This window comes from Schistocerca nitens, chromosome 8, assembly GCF_023898315.1.
Source record: "Schistocerca nitens isolate TAMUIC-IGC-003100 chromosome 8, iqSchNite1.1, whole genome shotgun sequence".
Lineage (NCBI taxonomy): Eukaryota > Metazoa > Arthropoda > Insecta > Orthoptera > Acrididae > Schistocerca > Schistocerca nitens.
The window spans coordinates 237,735,481-237,748,774 of NC_064621.1; the positions used below are offsets into that span (position 1 = coordinate 237,735,481).

General features: G+C 36.2%; 2 protein-coding genes across 3 annotated transcripts in view; one reads left to right on the forward strand and one right to left on the reverse strand.

The window, feature by feature from the left end:
• LOC126198635 (multidrug resistance protein homolog 49-like) overlaps nucleotides 1-11,158 on the forward strand; it is a 134,005-nt gene extending 122,847 nt beyond the window's left edge. The window contains exons 21-24 of the mRNA XM_049935096.1: nucleotides 5,082-5,279; nucleotides 7,747-7,953; nucleotides 8,136-8,282; nucleotides 8,412-11,158. Of these exons, the coding sequence (XP_049791053.1) occupies nucleotides 5,082-5,279; nucleotides 7,747-7,953; nucleotides 8,136-8,282; nucleotides 8,412-8,615 (756 nt within the window). The 3' untranslated portion in view covers nucleotides 8,616-11,158. The remainder of the gene's footprint in view (nucleotides 1-5,081; nucleotides 5,280-7,746; nucleotides 7,954-8,135; nucleotides 8,283-8,411) is intronic.
• Nucleotides 1-12,735, reverse strand: part of LOC126198636 (uncharacterized) — a 51,447-nt gene extending 38,712 nt beyond the window's left edge. For both annotated transcript variants that reach the window (XR_007540091.1, XM_049935097.1), the window contains exon 1: nucleotides 12,324-12,735. The gene's annotated coding sequence lies outside the window, so the exon portion shown is untranslated. The remainder of the gene's footprint in view (nucleotides 1-12,323) is intronic.
• Between the last annotated feature and the right edge of the window lie 559 nt (nucleotides 12,736-13,294).

Below are 13,294 nucleotides of genomic sequence, written 5' to 3' on the forward strand. Positions count from 1 at the left end.
TTTCCACTAAGAGCTTCTGACTACACAACACATGTTCCAAACTGTCAGCCAAAGACTTTCTGGCTTCCTCTATCATTGCGGAACCTCCCACAGAGCGGCTGAGTGACTATTTCTAAACTATACATGTCAGAAAGCCATTAGGAATCCAGGTGAAGCAGCTTACAGTACAGCAGATTCCAGGTTTCTTCCCAAGTACTGTTGCAAGCAACCATGTTGGCTGACAGAGGCTACAAATAAATTTTAATTAACTTGTGCACAAATGAATGCTGCAAATTATCTCAAACACACACATTCTATCTGTTTCAAATAAGCACTGTAATGACAAAGTGGTTGACACAGATGGCTCCCAGCAAGGGGATATACCTGCCCATTTCACAGTTTTTCAGACAATATCTTAAGGTTTTGTCTAGCTGTAGAATTCATTGTCTTTGATGCTGAGTTGTATGCAGTCCTAATGGTTGTCATCAGATAGATATAGGAAAAACCTATCCGCATCTACTCTGACACAGGGAGTCTAGAGAATGTGCCCAGCAACGAATTTGATCAGGAAAAATGTAGGAAACCTTTTTTCTCCTACAGAACCAGAATAAAGAGATAGCATTCTGTTGGGTATCAAAATGAGTTGGAATTCACAGTATGAGACCACTGCCTCAACAGCCAAGCAGGCCTGTGATAAGAATTCAGTGTTATCCTTTAAGGCTCCCCTTTCAGCAGTTATATCACTGTTGTGAAGGACAGCCATGGGTGTGTGTGAATCAGCTTCTGAAAGCCAAAAAATAATTTTCTGCATGAAATTGTTAAATGTGAAGTTACAAGTTTTCTGTTTGTGTCTCAGCTCATAAAAAGTTTTTTAACCTTATACAGTAATCTTGAAACATTTACATAATTTTTTAGCAGGTCTGGTGTGTGGGAATCTGTTTTGTAAAGCAACTTGTTTCACAGCAATAGAGGTTTTGAATCTCATCTGTTCAAACAGGTTCCTTCCATATTCTATCACAATGCCTCAGAAAAATTTCCAATCTTTAAGGGCACTACAATTTTTAAACATTGGCAAAATAGCCAGTCATGTATTGGTTTCAAATTTGGTTTTTGTTAATTGCTTATGGCAGGGCAAAAATGTGTACGACTCTATATTAGCCCTACCATGCACCTTTAGCCATCAGATGTCTTTAGGAATCAGTTACCAGATTAAATATTTTCAATTCAATTGTGGGGCTTAATGATGCCTACTGTGATTTCGGCTGTTTGGGGAAGAATCTTGGTAAGAAATATCATGTAACAATTGGAGGTCAAGGCACAATTTTGGAACACAATCCCAATTATGTAAGTGAGGACTTAACTGGGCACATTGCTGAGAATCCTCTTCAGACCAAAGAGAAGATTGAGATTTTGTCACTCTTTGAGAGTACTATGATAATCCTTGCATGAAGTGTTTTGTGGAACATGTTAATGTAGAGCTTGGAGGTTTGCTGAAAAGATCTGGGAGAGGGAGGGGAGTAGGACAAATACCCATGTAAGAGTGACACTGAAGCATCATTCTATTTAGTTCTCATACGAACATATCAGAAACACCACAAATAAAAATTATGAACTATCAATATATATACAGAAAAATAAAAAGGCAGGTGGAGTATCAGCCGACATGTTTTTATCAGAACATTAAATGGGAATCCCTGAAATCAGACAGGTACATCTTGATAAATATAAGCTACGAGAATATCATACTCATGGAGAACCAGTGAGAAGATAAGGAGTATTGCTATATATACACTACAAAGTGGAGTTGAGTTCCAGAGTTCTGAATCAATAAACACTCTAGCTAATAGTACTGATAGTTTATAGGCCACTAGCAGGAAAAGCAGTTAGAGAAAGTTTTTAATACAATGTTATTATAAATGATTGAAGTGATTTCACAGATTTGCTATTTGACGTATTGTCACAAGGCTTTGTACACAAATATAAAAACTCAAAAAGTTTTTTTGACATATTACAAGTATGTTATATGCGTGCCCTATTGATTCTTCAGATATCAAGTCAACAATCAACTTCTTCCCACATTTGGTGCAGTATGTCCCTATCAATCTGTACAAAAGCACTGTTGATGTAAGCTCGCAGTTCTGGTAGGTTCATTGGTAGAGAAGGCATACACCCTGAACTTTCATGTAACCCCACAAAAAAGTCACGTGGGGCGGAGGCCATGGCACGAATTGTTGATCATCAACTCCACTATGACCAATCCCTGAGTTTCTCTGTTTCCTGTTTATGAATTCATGAACATTATAATGAAAGTGGGATGGAGCACCATCCTGGTGATACATTAAGACTACGCTTCTGTTCCCAGTTGTGGCATGAGCCAATTTTCCAGCAAATCTAGATACATATCTTGTAATAGTCATTCTGCAGAAGAAAGTGGGACCATAAACTTTAAGCTGTGAGACTGCACAGAGCACATTAACTTTTGGTGAACCTAGAATGTGCTGCATAATAAAATGGGGATTCTCTGTCCCCCAGGTTTGCATACAGTGCCTGTTGACTGAGCCATTCACAAAAAAATCTTGCTTTATCACTGATGTAAGCTCGCAGTTCTAGTAAGTTCATTGGTAGAGAAGGCATACACACTGAACTTTCATGTAACCCCACAAAAAAGTCACATGAAACTCATTTTCTTCCATAAGCTATCACAACTGTGCCAAAAATTCAAAGCATCTAACTTTGTTATTGGGAGTCATGTAGAAATTGCAAGTGGTAAGGCTTCAGCTTCAGTCATTTCCTTAAGATTTCCCAAACAGTCAGTTGTGGTATGTTCAACTCTCTACTCTGCTCATCGACTTTGTGGGCTATGTGTGAAACTTGCCCATGCATGGTCAACTGTTTCCTCACTCACTGCAGGTCAACCCATTGATTTTCCCTTGCAGAGGCATCTTGAAGCTTTAAATTGCACATATGATCTGTGAGTGGAGTTGGCAGTTGATCAATCTGTTTTGAACATCATTCTGAAGCGTCATTGCACTGTTACGGCTAACTGATGTGAATGTATTTCAAGCACAATCTATACTTTGCTGGCACATGTTGCCATCTCCCCTAACTGCTCTGCTGTGCTCTCAAGGCAGAAATCTGAAGTGTGGCTCAACAATACAAAACTTTCTGAGCTTTTTATATGAGTTTTGACAGTATGTCAATTAATGTAGCTAAAGTGAATTTATGAAATAGCTTCAATCATTTACAGCAACCTTGTAAGGTTATGTAGCCTTAACTGAAGAAACACAGTTTGTGGAGACTTTATAGTGCAGACTTTCTATCAGATAGTACTCACTGAGTACATCCTCAGTTTGTAAATGCCCCATTTTGCATTATTTCCTATGGTTCAGTTCCCGCTGAGGAGTGAAGAACAGTAAAATTTCTATTTTGACCCCACTACTTTCAGTGATTTATATACAACCATGACAGGCTATGGCTTACAGACCATGATGGTCAGTATTATAAATGATAACTTGATCACAGTACTAAGAGAAAGATTTTTGGAAGAACACAGGGCAGAGATTTATGAAGCATACAGTGTAGATGGAAAAGTTAATTGTTTCTTAAACGTATTTCTGAAGTGCCTTTCACTCTTGTTTTTCCCTGTAACAAAGAAGGATAAAATTAAACAGAAATAGGAACAAGGGATGGATATCCCTTGGGATTGAAGTATCTTGTGTACTGCGAGGAGAAAGTACTACAGAGGAGCACTGACTTCCGACGTTGTGGCTGCCAGGTTAGGTTGGGTTGGGTCAGGCCAGGCCGGGACTCGATTACCACTAGTACTATACAATCTTCCAATGTACTGATAAAAAAAACAAATATATAAAGTATGCACAAAAAATAAAACACAACAACAAAAAGCAGCAATAATGTGAAAGATTATTACACAGGAAACAAACAAAATTTACCAATGAAAAGTAAACTGAGTTAAGACAACTGGAAGTACAAATACATTCCATATAGACTGTAGGTCCTTACCTATGATTCAAATGGAATTTTATATTGTAACACAAAAGTCATTATCAGGTTGCATTCAGGCATTTGGCAGGAAATTGGAAATCTGTAGTTATTAAAACACGAAGAATAAGAATACCTAATTTGCTTCTCCTTCTGTAATTTATCTGAATATTTAATTGCAGTTGTCACTAATATTTATGTTAAATGGGTCTTAACTTTTCCAGTATACAGACAGCTGGTTCTATCCAAAGAATTAAGACAAAAAGAGAAAGAAATTATATTTGGGCTTGTTCAGTGTCCCTGAAAATATATGCAGAACTTCCGCTAAGTGTATCAGCTCATAAAGCTTGAGGGAGAACATTGAGAATTTGCACCTGGGGATATGTACACAAAAAAGACTATTTGTGAAAAAAATGTTCAAGAAAAGCAAGGAAAAATGTATTACTTTCTAAAAATATTCCGGCACACTGTTAAAAATGCAATTGGATAGTAGTGTTCTATTTACATGTTGTTACTCTGCTTTTGAGCGTCACATGGCATGGCATGACAAAATATACTAGAAAGCAGCAAGTCCTCAAAATTTTGATGATAACTTAATAACATTCTGCTTTTAATTTGATATGCAACTCTTCAGTAATTAATAAGCTTTCAGGCAAAGTTAGAATAAGGTATCCAATTTTTTTTAAACAAATCAAAATTATTTTTATGTGCCTAGTCTTTCTGAACAAGGAAAATTTTCAACAATTTCAAGGTTACCATAATAAATCCCCCCTCTCCCCCCTCCCCCCAAATCCCCAACAAATTAATTGCTAAACACCATTTTCAATAATGAACAAATATCTTTCAGTGAAGACTTCATTTACTAATTCCTTTCATGCAATTATTGCGTCCCATTAGATAATTTCAAAATTAAAGCTATTACACAAATGGATCACAAGTAGTTTGTGATGACTGACGTTTCTGAGTTATAAATTTGTCACTAAATGACTCTACAAGGTGCTCCAAGTTGTTTTTTTGTGTAAGTTAGAAGATTCACCACATTAATTTACAGATTTGAGTATGTTAATGCTAACAATAACTATTTCATCTACTTCATTCTACAGACTGATGCAGGTGCAAGAGTTGGATATTCAAAAGTGCACTTTCATTACCCAACAAGACCAGAAGTAAAAGTGTTAAGGGGACTGAATCTACTCATACAACCCGGAAAAACTGTAGCACTTCTGGGGCCAAGTGGATGTGGAAAATCAACTTGCATCCAATTGTTGCAGAGGCTCTACGATCCTATGTTTGGAAAGATTGTAAGTATCATTGTCTGTATAGGTTCTGAGAAAATCATTCATTTTTGTTGTTAATAGTCCATTATTTTACTGCATTACATGTTGGCTCTGAAAAAATAGTTTCTCACAAAAGAATACCAGTTTCATTGTAGTGGTATTGTTAACCATGCACATTTCAATAAGCTAAATAACAATAATTTCATGTGGCTCATTGGCCTGGTGCAAGCCTTTCAACAGATGTGACTTCAGCAACTTGCATGTCCCTAACATACCCTAGTCATCCAACTAGGGAAAGGGGACCTACAGAGTAACATGGAAGCTGAACCACTTGTTGCTTTTGGCAACTCCTCACCTTGTTGAGAGGTGAAGGCTAGGTTAAGACGATGACTGAGAAAGTATCATAGTTGCTCAGGGGTTTCCGCATACCAAAATGAGTATACATGAGCAACTGCCTCTGGAGTTCCATTAGCACCATAGATGCAAATTTCAGCCATTCCAAGCATTATAGAATGATAGGCACCATATTCTCACTTATATTTGGCTGTGGACCAAAGCAATGTAATAAGTGTAAAATAATTATTTCCATTTTCATTATTGTTTGTTGTGACACACTTATCTATTTAAGCTTTAAGCCAAATTTCACAGAGAATAACACACTAGCCTGACACATGGTGGGCAGTGATACAGAACGTTCAGACTGCACTTAATATGATAGATAGATATACTTTCTGATTTCTTAGACCATAGTGAGGAGGTCTTAAAGTATATAGAACAGGGTATAAAACAAAACTACGTATTCAGTTCTCAACAATTTAACTTTATGGAAAAGGAGTCAATGGTGGCTGCTGTAAGTGAGGCAGTAATGAAGCAAGGAATACTCCAAACAATTTTGTAGCAGCCTTAATGGTTCATATTGTTGAGTTTGAAACTTCTGATTGTCCACAGTTTTTGATCAACTGAGGAAGTTGCATTGTTCTAAAGCAGTACACCACCATCTGTATGATTACTGCCAGTACGGTGCACTTCTATGTGAACTGTAAAATTATGAATTAATCATACATCTACATCTAAATCCGGGCTCTAAAACTACCGTGAAGTGCACACCAAGGGGTGTGTCCAATTGTAAAACTTGTTTCTTACTTCCAATATTATTCACATAATAAATCCTTCATTATTGCAATACTTTGTTCTGACTTCCTTTTAGTTTGATACCATTATTCTGTGATTTATGAAAATCATTCTTTCTCTTCTAAAATCTTAGAGAAATCTTTCTGTAGTTCTTATGTAGTGCCAGTATTATTACAAACACTGGTTTTTATATTTGTCTGTTCAGTTCAGGAGTAGTGCAATTCTGATCTGGTCAGTACAGCTTATAATCAAATGTAGAAGATTGGAAGGGAACGAGAAACAATATGAATAATAGTAACATGTAAAGGGGCTTTTGTCAGTTTAGGCTACCTGCAGGGCTCATTGCAAAAGTGGAAATAAAGACTAACATATAGAATATCCAAATAGAACCAATTAAGTATCTTTCAGTTACATAGTTCTAAGAAATATGCTGTATAATAAAGACTTATCTGCATGTAAATGCGTGTATGTGTGCATGTTTTAGAGTGCTATTTGTTTATTTATTCTGGGTTTACTCTGTCTGCAATATAGTCTTCATTGTCACCTATTTCATAAAATTAAATACTATCCAGACCAGCTAGTAAAATCTGGATAACTGTGCTTCTGCTCTTGTTAGCAGACTTTTTCTCCTTTGCAATGCCTTGAGTGCTAGAGGCTGAAAGAGAGCTGGAATGCTTCTTGATTTTTCACATTGACCAAAAATATTTCTTCTTTCAGCATCATCTATTTAAAGCTTCTTTACTCATTGAGTAAACTGTTCTCACATGTACGTTTTACAATTGTATCACAGACATTTGGATACAAATATCTTGCACAGTGAGATTACATTTTGTCTGGCAAAACAACCAAAAATATAAGACACAATGACAGTTTTGTTCATTCTTCTATGACATCACTTTAGTTATTGTGAGCGCCATTCTTCCACGGTTGCAACACACCTCAACGCCGCAACATATAAGAACAGGCAACCTACAGCAGGTGGACCTGCTAAACTCATTGTCGTATCTTGCAGATAGGCTGCACCTATGTGCCTTGCATTACCTGCACATAATAATAAACAATTTCTCTGAAAATATGCTATCCAAAACTTATCTACTAATGAAAATGTTTATTAAATGTCATATTATCCTTCACTGTTTAGAGGCAGAGAGTGTAAACATCATTTTCCCTAAAATGACATGTTACAGCCCAGTGTGTGCTTCATAATACTGTTAAACAAGGGGTAATCTAAACTGTAGTTGTTTGTAAAAATCTGTTCAGTTATCACCACAGCGATGTGCCACTTTGTACTTCAGTTCAGTTTAAAAAAAATTGATTTTCTGCTTCATATCACCGATTAACCTATGAACATGCGTTACAGGCTCTGGATGGACATGACATAAATTCTCTGTCCTTGAATACTCTTCGTGGTCAGCTTGGAATTGTATCACAGGAGCCTACCCTGTTTGATCGAACAATTGCAGAGAACATTGCATATGGTGACAACAGCAGAATTGTGCCAAAAGATGAAATAATAGCTGCTGCAAAGGCTGCAAATATTCACAATTTTATTTCAGCCCTTCCATTGGTGAGTAATACATGTCAAAGATCTGTACACTCCATTCCTTAAGTCTGATTACTGCTACCTCTTGCAATAAATTTACTGCCAGTCAAAACATTTTAACATCTATGAAAACTTGTTCATTCTGAATAACCGCTTGATGTGGCAATGGACGGAAAGCTTATTGTTTTAATTATGTTGCACAATAGGGCTACGAGACTGGTCTTGGTGCAAAGGGTGCGCAGCTTTCAGGTGGTCAAAAGCAGAGAATTGCTATAGCAAGAGCCTTGGTCCGGAATCCAAGAGTATTGTTGCTTGATGAGGCTACATCAGCTCTGGACAACCAGAGTGAGAAGGTTAGTGTTATCAGATTCTAGCAATATATTTGAAATCCTTCACTACAATTAATGTTACTGCTTTTAGTTCTTTTACTGTCAAGAGTTAAATGCATTGTAAGTAAAAAATTGTTTAACTGTCTTCCTTAGGTAGTACAACAGGCCTTGGACCAGGCATCAGAAGGTCGGACTTGTATTACCATAGCACATAGACTAGCAACAGTGCAGAATGCAGACACCATTTGTGTGCTAAACAATGGAACTATTGCTGAAATGGGAACACATGAGCAGTTACTTGCCAAGAAAGGACTTTACTTCCAAATGCACCAGCAGTCTGCCGGAGAACCTGTGTGACACATTAAAAGAGATGTCCAGTTCTGTCATGGCAGAACCACAATGTGTTCTCTTGTCATCGTGAGAGACAAATGGCTGGCATTTCATTTTCAGCACTTTGGGATTTGGCTGTGCAACTGTGGCAGTTACATATAAGTATTTGCAATTGATGTGACCTATAAACACATCATCAGACACTATCTGAATCCCAGATGGTGTAATACAATATCAAAACTCCAAGTTGTACTACTGTGGCCATTGAGTAAACTTCCGTAAGTCATGTAACTGCACTGTAATTGTTGTTCTTAAGCTGTGATACATGAAAGATGTTATTGTTTCTAGGTCAGTAACATTGCACTTTTAAAAAGTCTGAAGCAACAATAACTGCAGAGATGAGCAACCAGAAGTCACTTTCTATAATATGAGCCCTTCAGCTTGTTTTTCTTGCGCAGAGGAATTGTAATATTGTCTGTACCACACCAGTATTTTTGTGAATATTAGAGGGTAATAATTTATGTACAAATTTTTGCAGCACACAATTAAAAATGTGTGTTGATTTGTTGGTTATTTTTATATTTGTTAGTATGGTTTCATTCCACTGTCATTAGAAAGTGAAAATCAGTGAAACTCACATGGAGGAAGGTGCAAGTAGAGTTCAGCAATGGTATTAATTCATATCTACTCCATTTGTAAGCTGCACACTGGTCATTTTTGCAAAATGCATCATCATCATATTCATGTGTTTGCAGAATTATTTCACCCATTAAGTGATGTATGTTCTTGCTTGTTTAATTTATATTTTAGTTTTCACTGAGACATTTACTTAAGCAACATGCTCCATAAATGATATGGCAATAATAATGTAAAAGTGATATTAAACTTCTGAGCCTATAAGGCTTAAATCCAGTGTAAAAATAACAGTGATTAAAATCACATAAATTATTAAAGTGTAAAAGGATACAAAAGAATTTTGTCATTTTTAAGTAAAGAAATGATGTTTTATAATTAAGCTTTTCAATTAGTCCGTATCGGATTGAAATTATTATTGGATGTACAGGCCTATAGTTATAACATGTTTCTTCTTACATGACCTCAGTTTTATATTTGTTGTTGTTTTGGTTCAAGAGAGTGAAGTATAAACTCTGAAAGCTCAACCAACTGAGAACGTACATTTTTGCTTTATGTATGGAAAGGGATCAAAGGATACAATGAATGAGGATACAAATGTTCAAGTTTTATACAATAACTTTACACCAAAATGTGCAATATGTTGCTAGAAAATGGAAGAGATACAAGTATCATCTGAACTTCTAGTTAGTTGGACATGTCAATTATTATTGCAAAGGGATTAAAAATCAAACAAAGGATTAAAACATTTGTGTATATCTGAGTATGGCAGTGTAATACCTGTATATATTAATATAAAGATGGGAAAATGTCATTCCATGTATAGTGGAAACATATCTTGAGGCAGCAGCAATAGAGTGAACGTTCCAAGGAAAGAGACTGTTTGCTATTATAATTGTATAGATTCCCAAGCAGTGAAATCAATTGTTAATTCAAGGGATTCAAAGTGCTGTTGAAAAAGGCTATAAAAGAATCCCCATATGAAATGATTAAGACTTAATGAGTATTGAGTTAACTAAGTTCCTGAGTGTGCACTTTGACAATAATCTGAAGTGACATAATATATTCCTTAACTTTATTTTAAAAAATCGTTCTGTCTCTTATAATGTGTGTCTTATTACTTCTGTTTGTGATACTGGTATAGTCAAAGCTGCTCAAAAGAGAGTGAATTGTTATGTGCAGGGTACACCCTAGGCATTCATACAGAAACTTGTTTTAGAAAACTAAGAAACCTCAAAACAATATACATTCACTCATCACGTGGTTTTACATATAAGAATCAGTTCAAGTACAAATCAAATAACTCTAACACAAACACAATACAAAGAGAAAGCTTGATCTACAGTAAACTGAAGAACCTTAGCAGAAAGGAGGGCATTATGCCAGCACAAGAGAATTCAATGACCTCCCTCGAAATATTAAACTCACTGTAAATGGATCTTTAAAATTTAAACAGCTTCTTGAGCACCAGGGTTTCATGTCAGTAGTGGCAAAACATTCTTCCCATACATGTGACATTTAGAGGACATTATTATCTGCTCATTATTTACTACTATTGATTTCTCAGTGCAGTTTTATTACCGAATCAATATTATAAACATAAACAAGCTAGGAGTACAACGACAGAAAAGCTTTGTTTTTGCATTTCTTCATTTTTATTTTTGCATTACATTATTTTCTGTAGGTTCTGTCATAAGCCCTATTCTCTCGATTGTTTTCCTGCCCTTAAAACTTCATATGTGTAACATTTACCACATTTTGCACTACTGAACCATTTCCACAAGCTTTAACATCACTTTTCAAATTGATTTATGTGCAAAGTACATTGTGTTTCTGCTCATATTTAACCTAAAAGACAATGCATAGCATAAAACTGAACAGTTTGTTTCAGAATCTAAATCATTTTGGGTTCTAGGAGCACTTTAAAAATGTTTCTGCAATGTTTTATCACCTATCTGTACAATAAACTAAGATAAATAATCAAAAGCAGCATTTCAATTTGTTATTCCTCATAAAGCCAAGTCATATAATGCACAAAACAATACACAAGAAAAAACTGATTTCAACTTAGCATGATCAGTTTGTCCTAACTACACAAGATTATCACTGATGTGTTCTTCTGTATTCTTCAGTCCAGTTTGTCACAGGGCTGGTTTTAGGACTAAGCAACTCAAGCAGTGGCTTGGGGCACCAGTCCAAGTGCAAAATCAATATACATGGTGTATCATAATTAGGAACAAAAACTAACACAGCTGAAACCATACTACAATAAAAGCAGAAAAATTTAAATTAACTTGCATTTGGAAATAAGCAGTTTGCAAGATAACTGTGAGTACATGGTTACGAGCCATCACTGGCTTCAATATAAAATACTGTCATAATTAGTATATATCTATTTGAAATGTAAACTTTTCAATTCAGTCTCCATGTAACTACGCTCAAATTTCACCCATGGACTACATTAACATAAAATACAATAGCGTTTCAGCATGTTCACATGTTAGAATTCACTGTACACCTGTACCTATTAAAGAAGGTATTGAATGTTTCATTCCCACATTTGGCGGCAATACTGCACTCTTCTTGCTGCTTCAGTTCTTCATACATATCAACGGGAGTGCTGTGCCTTTCATTTCAGACAGAAAAACTCGAGAAGACTGAGGTAGGCTGACTTTGGAGGACGAGTCACAAGCTGTGCTCAGTCTATCCATCTTGGACCATACTGTCATGTTAAATCTCATCTTACACCAGCAGCAGATCATGCTTGTGCCTCATCACGTGTGTATCGCATTCTCCTACGCTAAGCAAGGTAAGTCAGGTCACACTATGCAAGGTAAGTTAGGTCATGGGTGAAATTTAAGCACAATTATATTGGGAACTTTTTTATTTATGTTAGGGATTGAAAAACATCCATGAAGTCAACATGACATATGAAATATTCTTTATTTGGATGGATTACTAAGTACATCTAACAATGTTGGCACTTCAGATGTAAGATATAAAACAGATTTTTTTTCTCATATGAGGGTTGGAACTTTAATAGTGGCAACTATTTATTTACAGTTTGTACAAAATAGATACATATTTCAAAGTTTTACTGACCTTCAAAGTAGTCACCAGCATTGTGTATAACCCATTGCCAGTGATGTGGAAGTCGTAGGATTCTCCTAGCAGTGCCAGACGTGGTCTATTGCCCGATGAATTTGTAGCACTTCTGAAGTGAATGCCATGAAATGTTTCCTTCAGTTTACAAATCGAGTTGAACTCTTGAGGGCTTAAGTCAGGAGAGTGCAGTAGATGGTATAGCACTTAGCAGCCCCATCAGTCAAACAAATCAGTAACAGCTTGCACTGTACATGCTTGAGCATTGTCCTGCAACATGATGGTCAGGTTCTGCAGAAAGTGTCATCACCTCTGTCTCTAAGCTGGTCGTAGGTTGTGTTCCAAAAATGAACAGCATAGAGACAGAATGGTGACACTTTCTGCAGGAACTGACCATCATTTTGAAGGACAATTGCTTTTATGAAAAATAACATTCTACAAATTGTTGATACCTTGCAGCTGCATCAAGTAAATAAGTGATGAAACTGTAAATAATAAAGCATGTGGCATTAAGCATATCAGTAGGCTTTTTATTACACAATCTTTTAAGTTTAGAACAGTACAAAACAGAAAACCTGTCAATTAATCATCAAAAGCCTTCTTCATGCTCATTCATGGCATTTGTAAGCTATTCACAAAGTTCTTTGTAGAAGTCTTATTTATTGTCTGGTATGTACTGAATTATTTTCCTAATGTCTGCAACTTTTCTCACGGTGACTGGAAGTTTTTCTTTGTATGCAGATGTGCTTCATAGTTCTGGTTTGGACCCCACAGGCTTCCCTAACAAAAAGTCTTCTTGTTGCAGGCCATCGATCCACTGATATGCTTTCGACAAACCAGGTTTACTTGCACAATATTCATACATCATATACTGCAATACTTGTAGGGTCACTTTCCGTTCACATGGAATTTTGGCCAGTGATTTCCTTGATAGGACAAACTTTTGATAATGTTTAGGCCACCATACCATA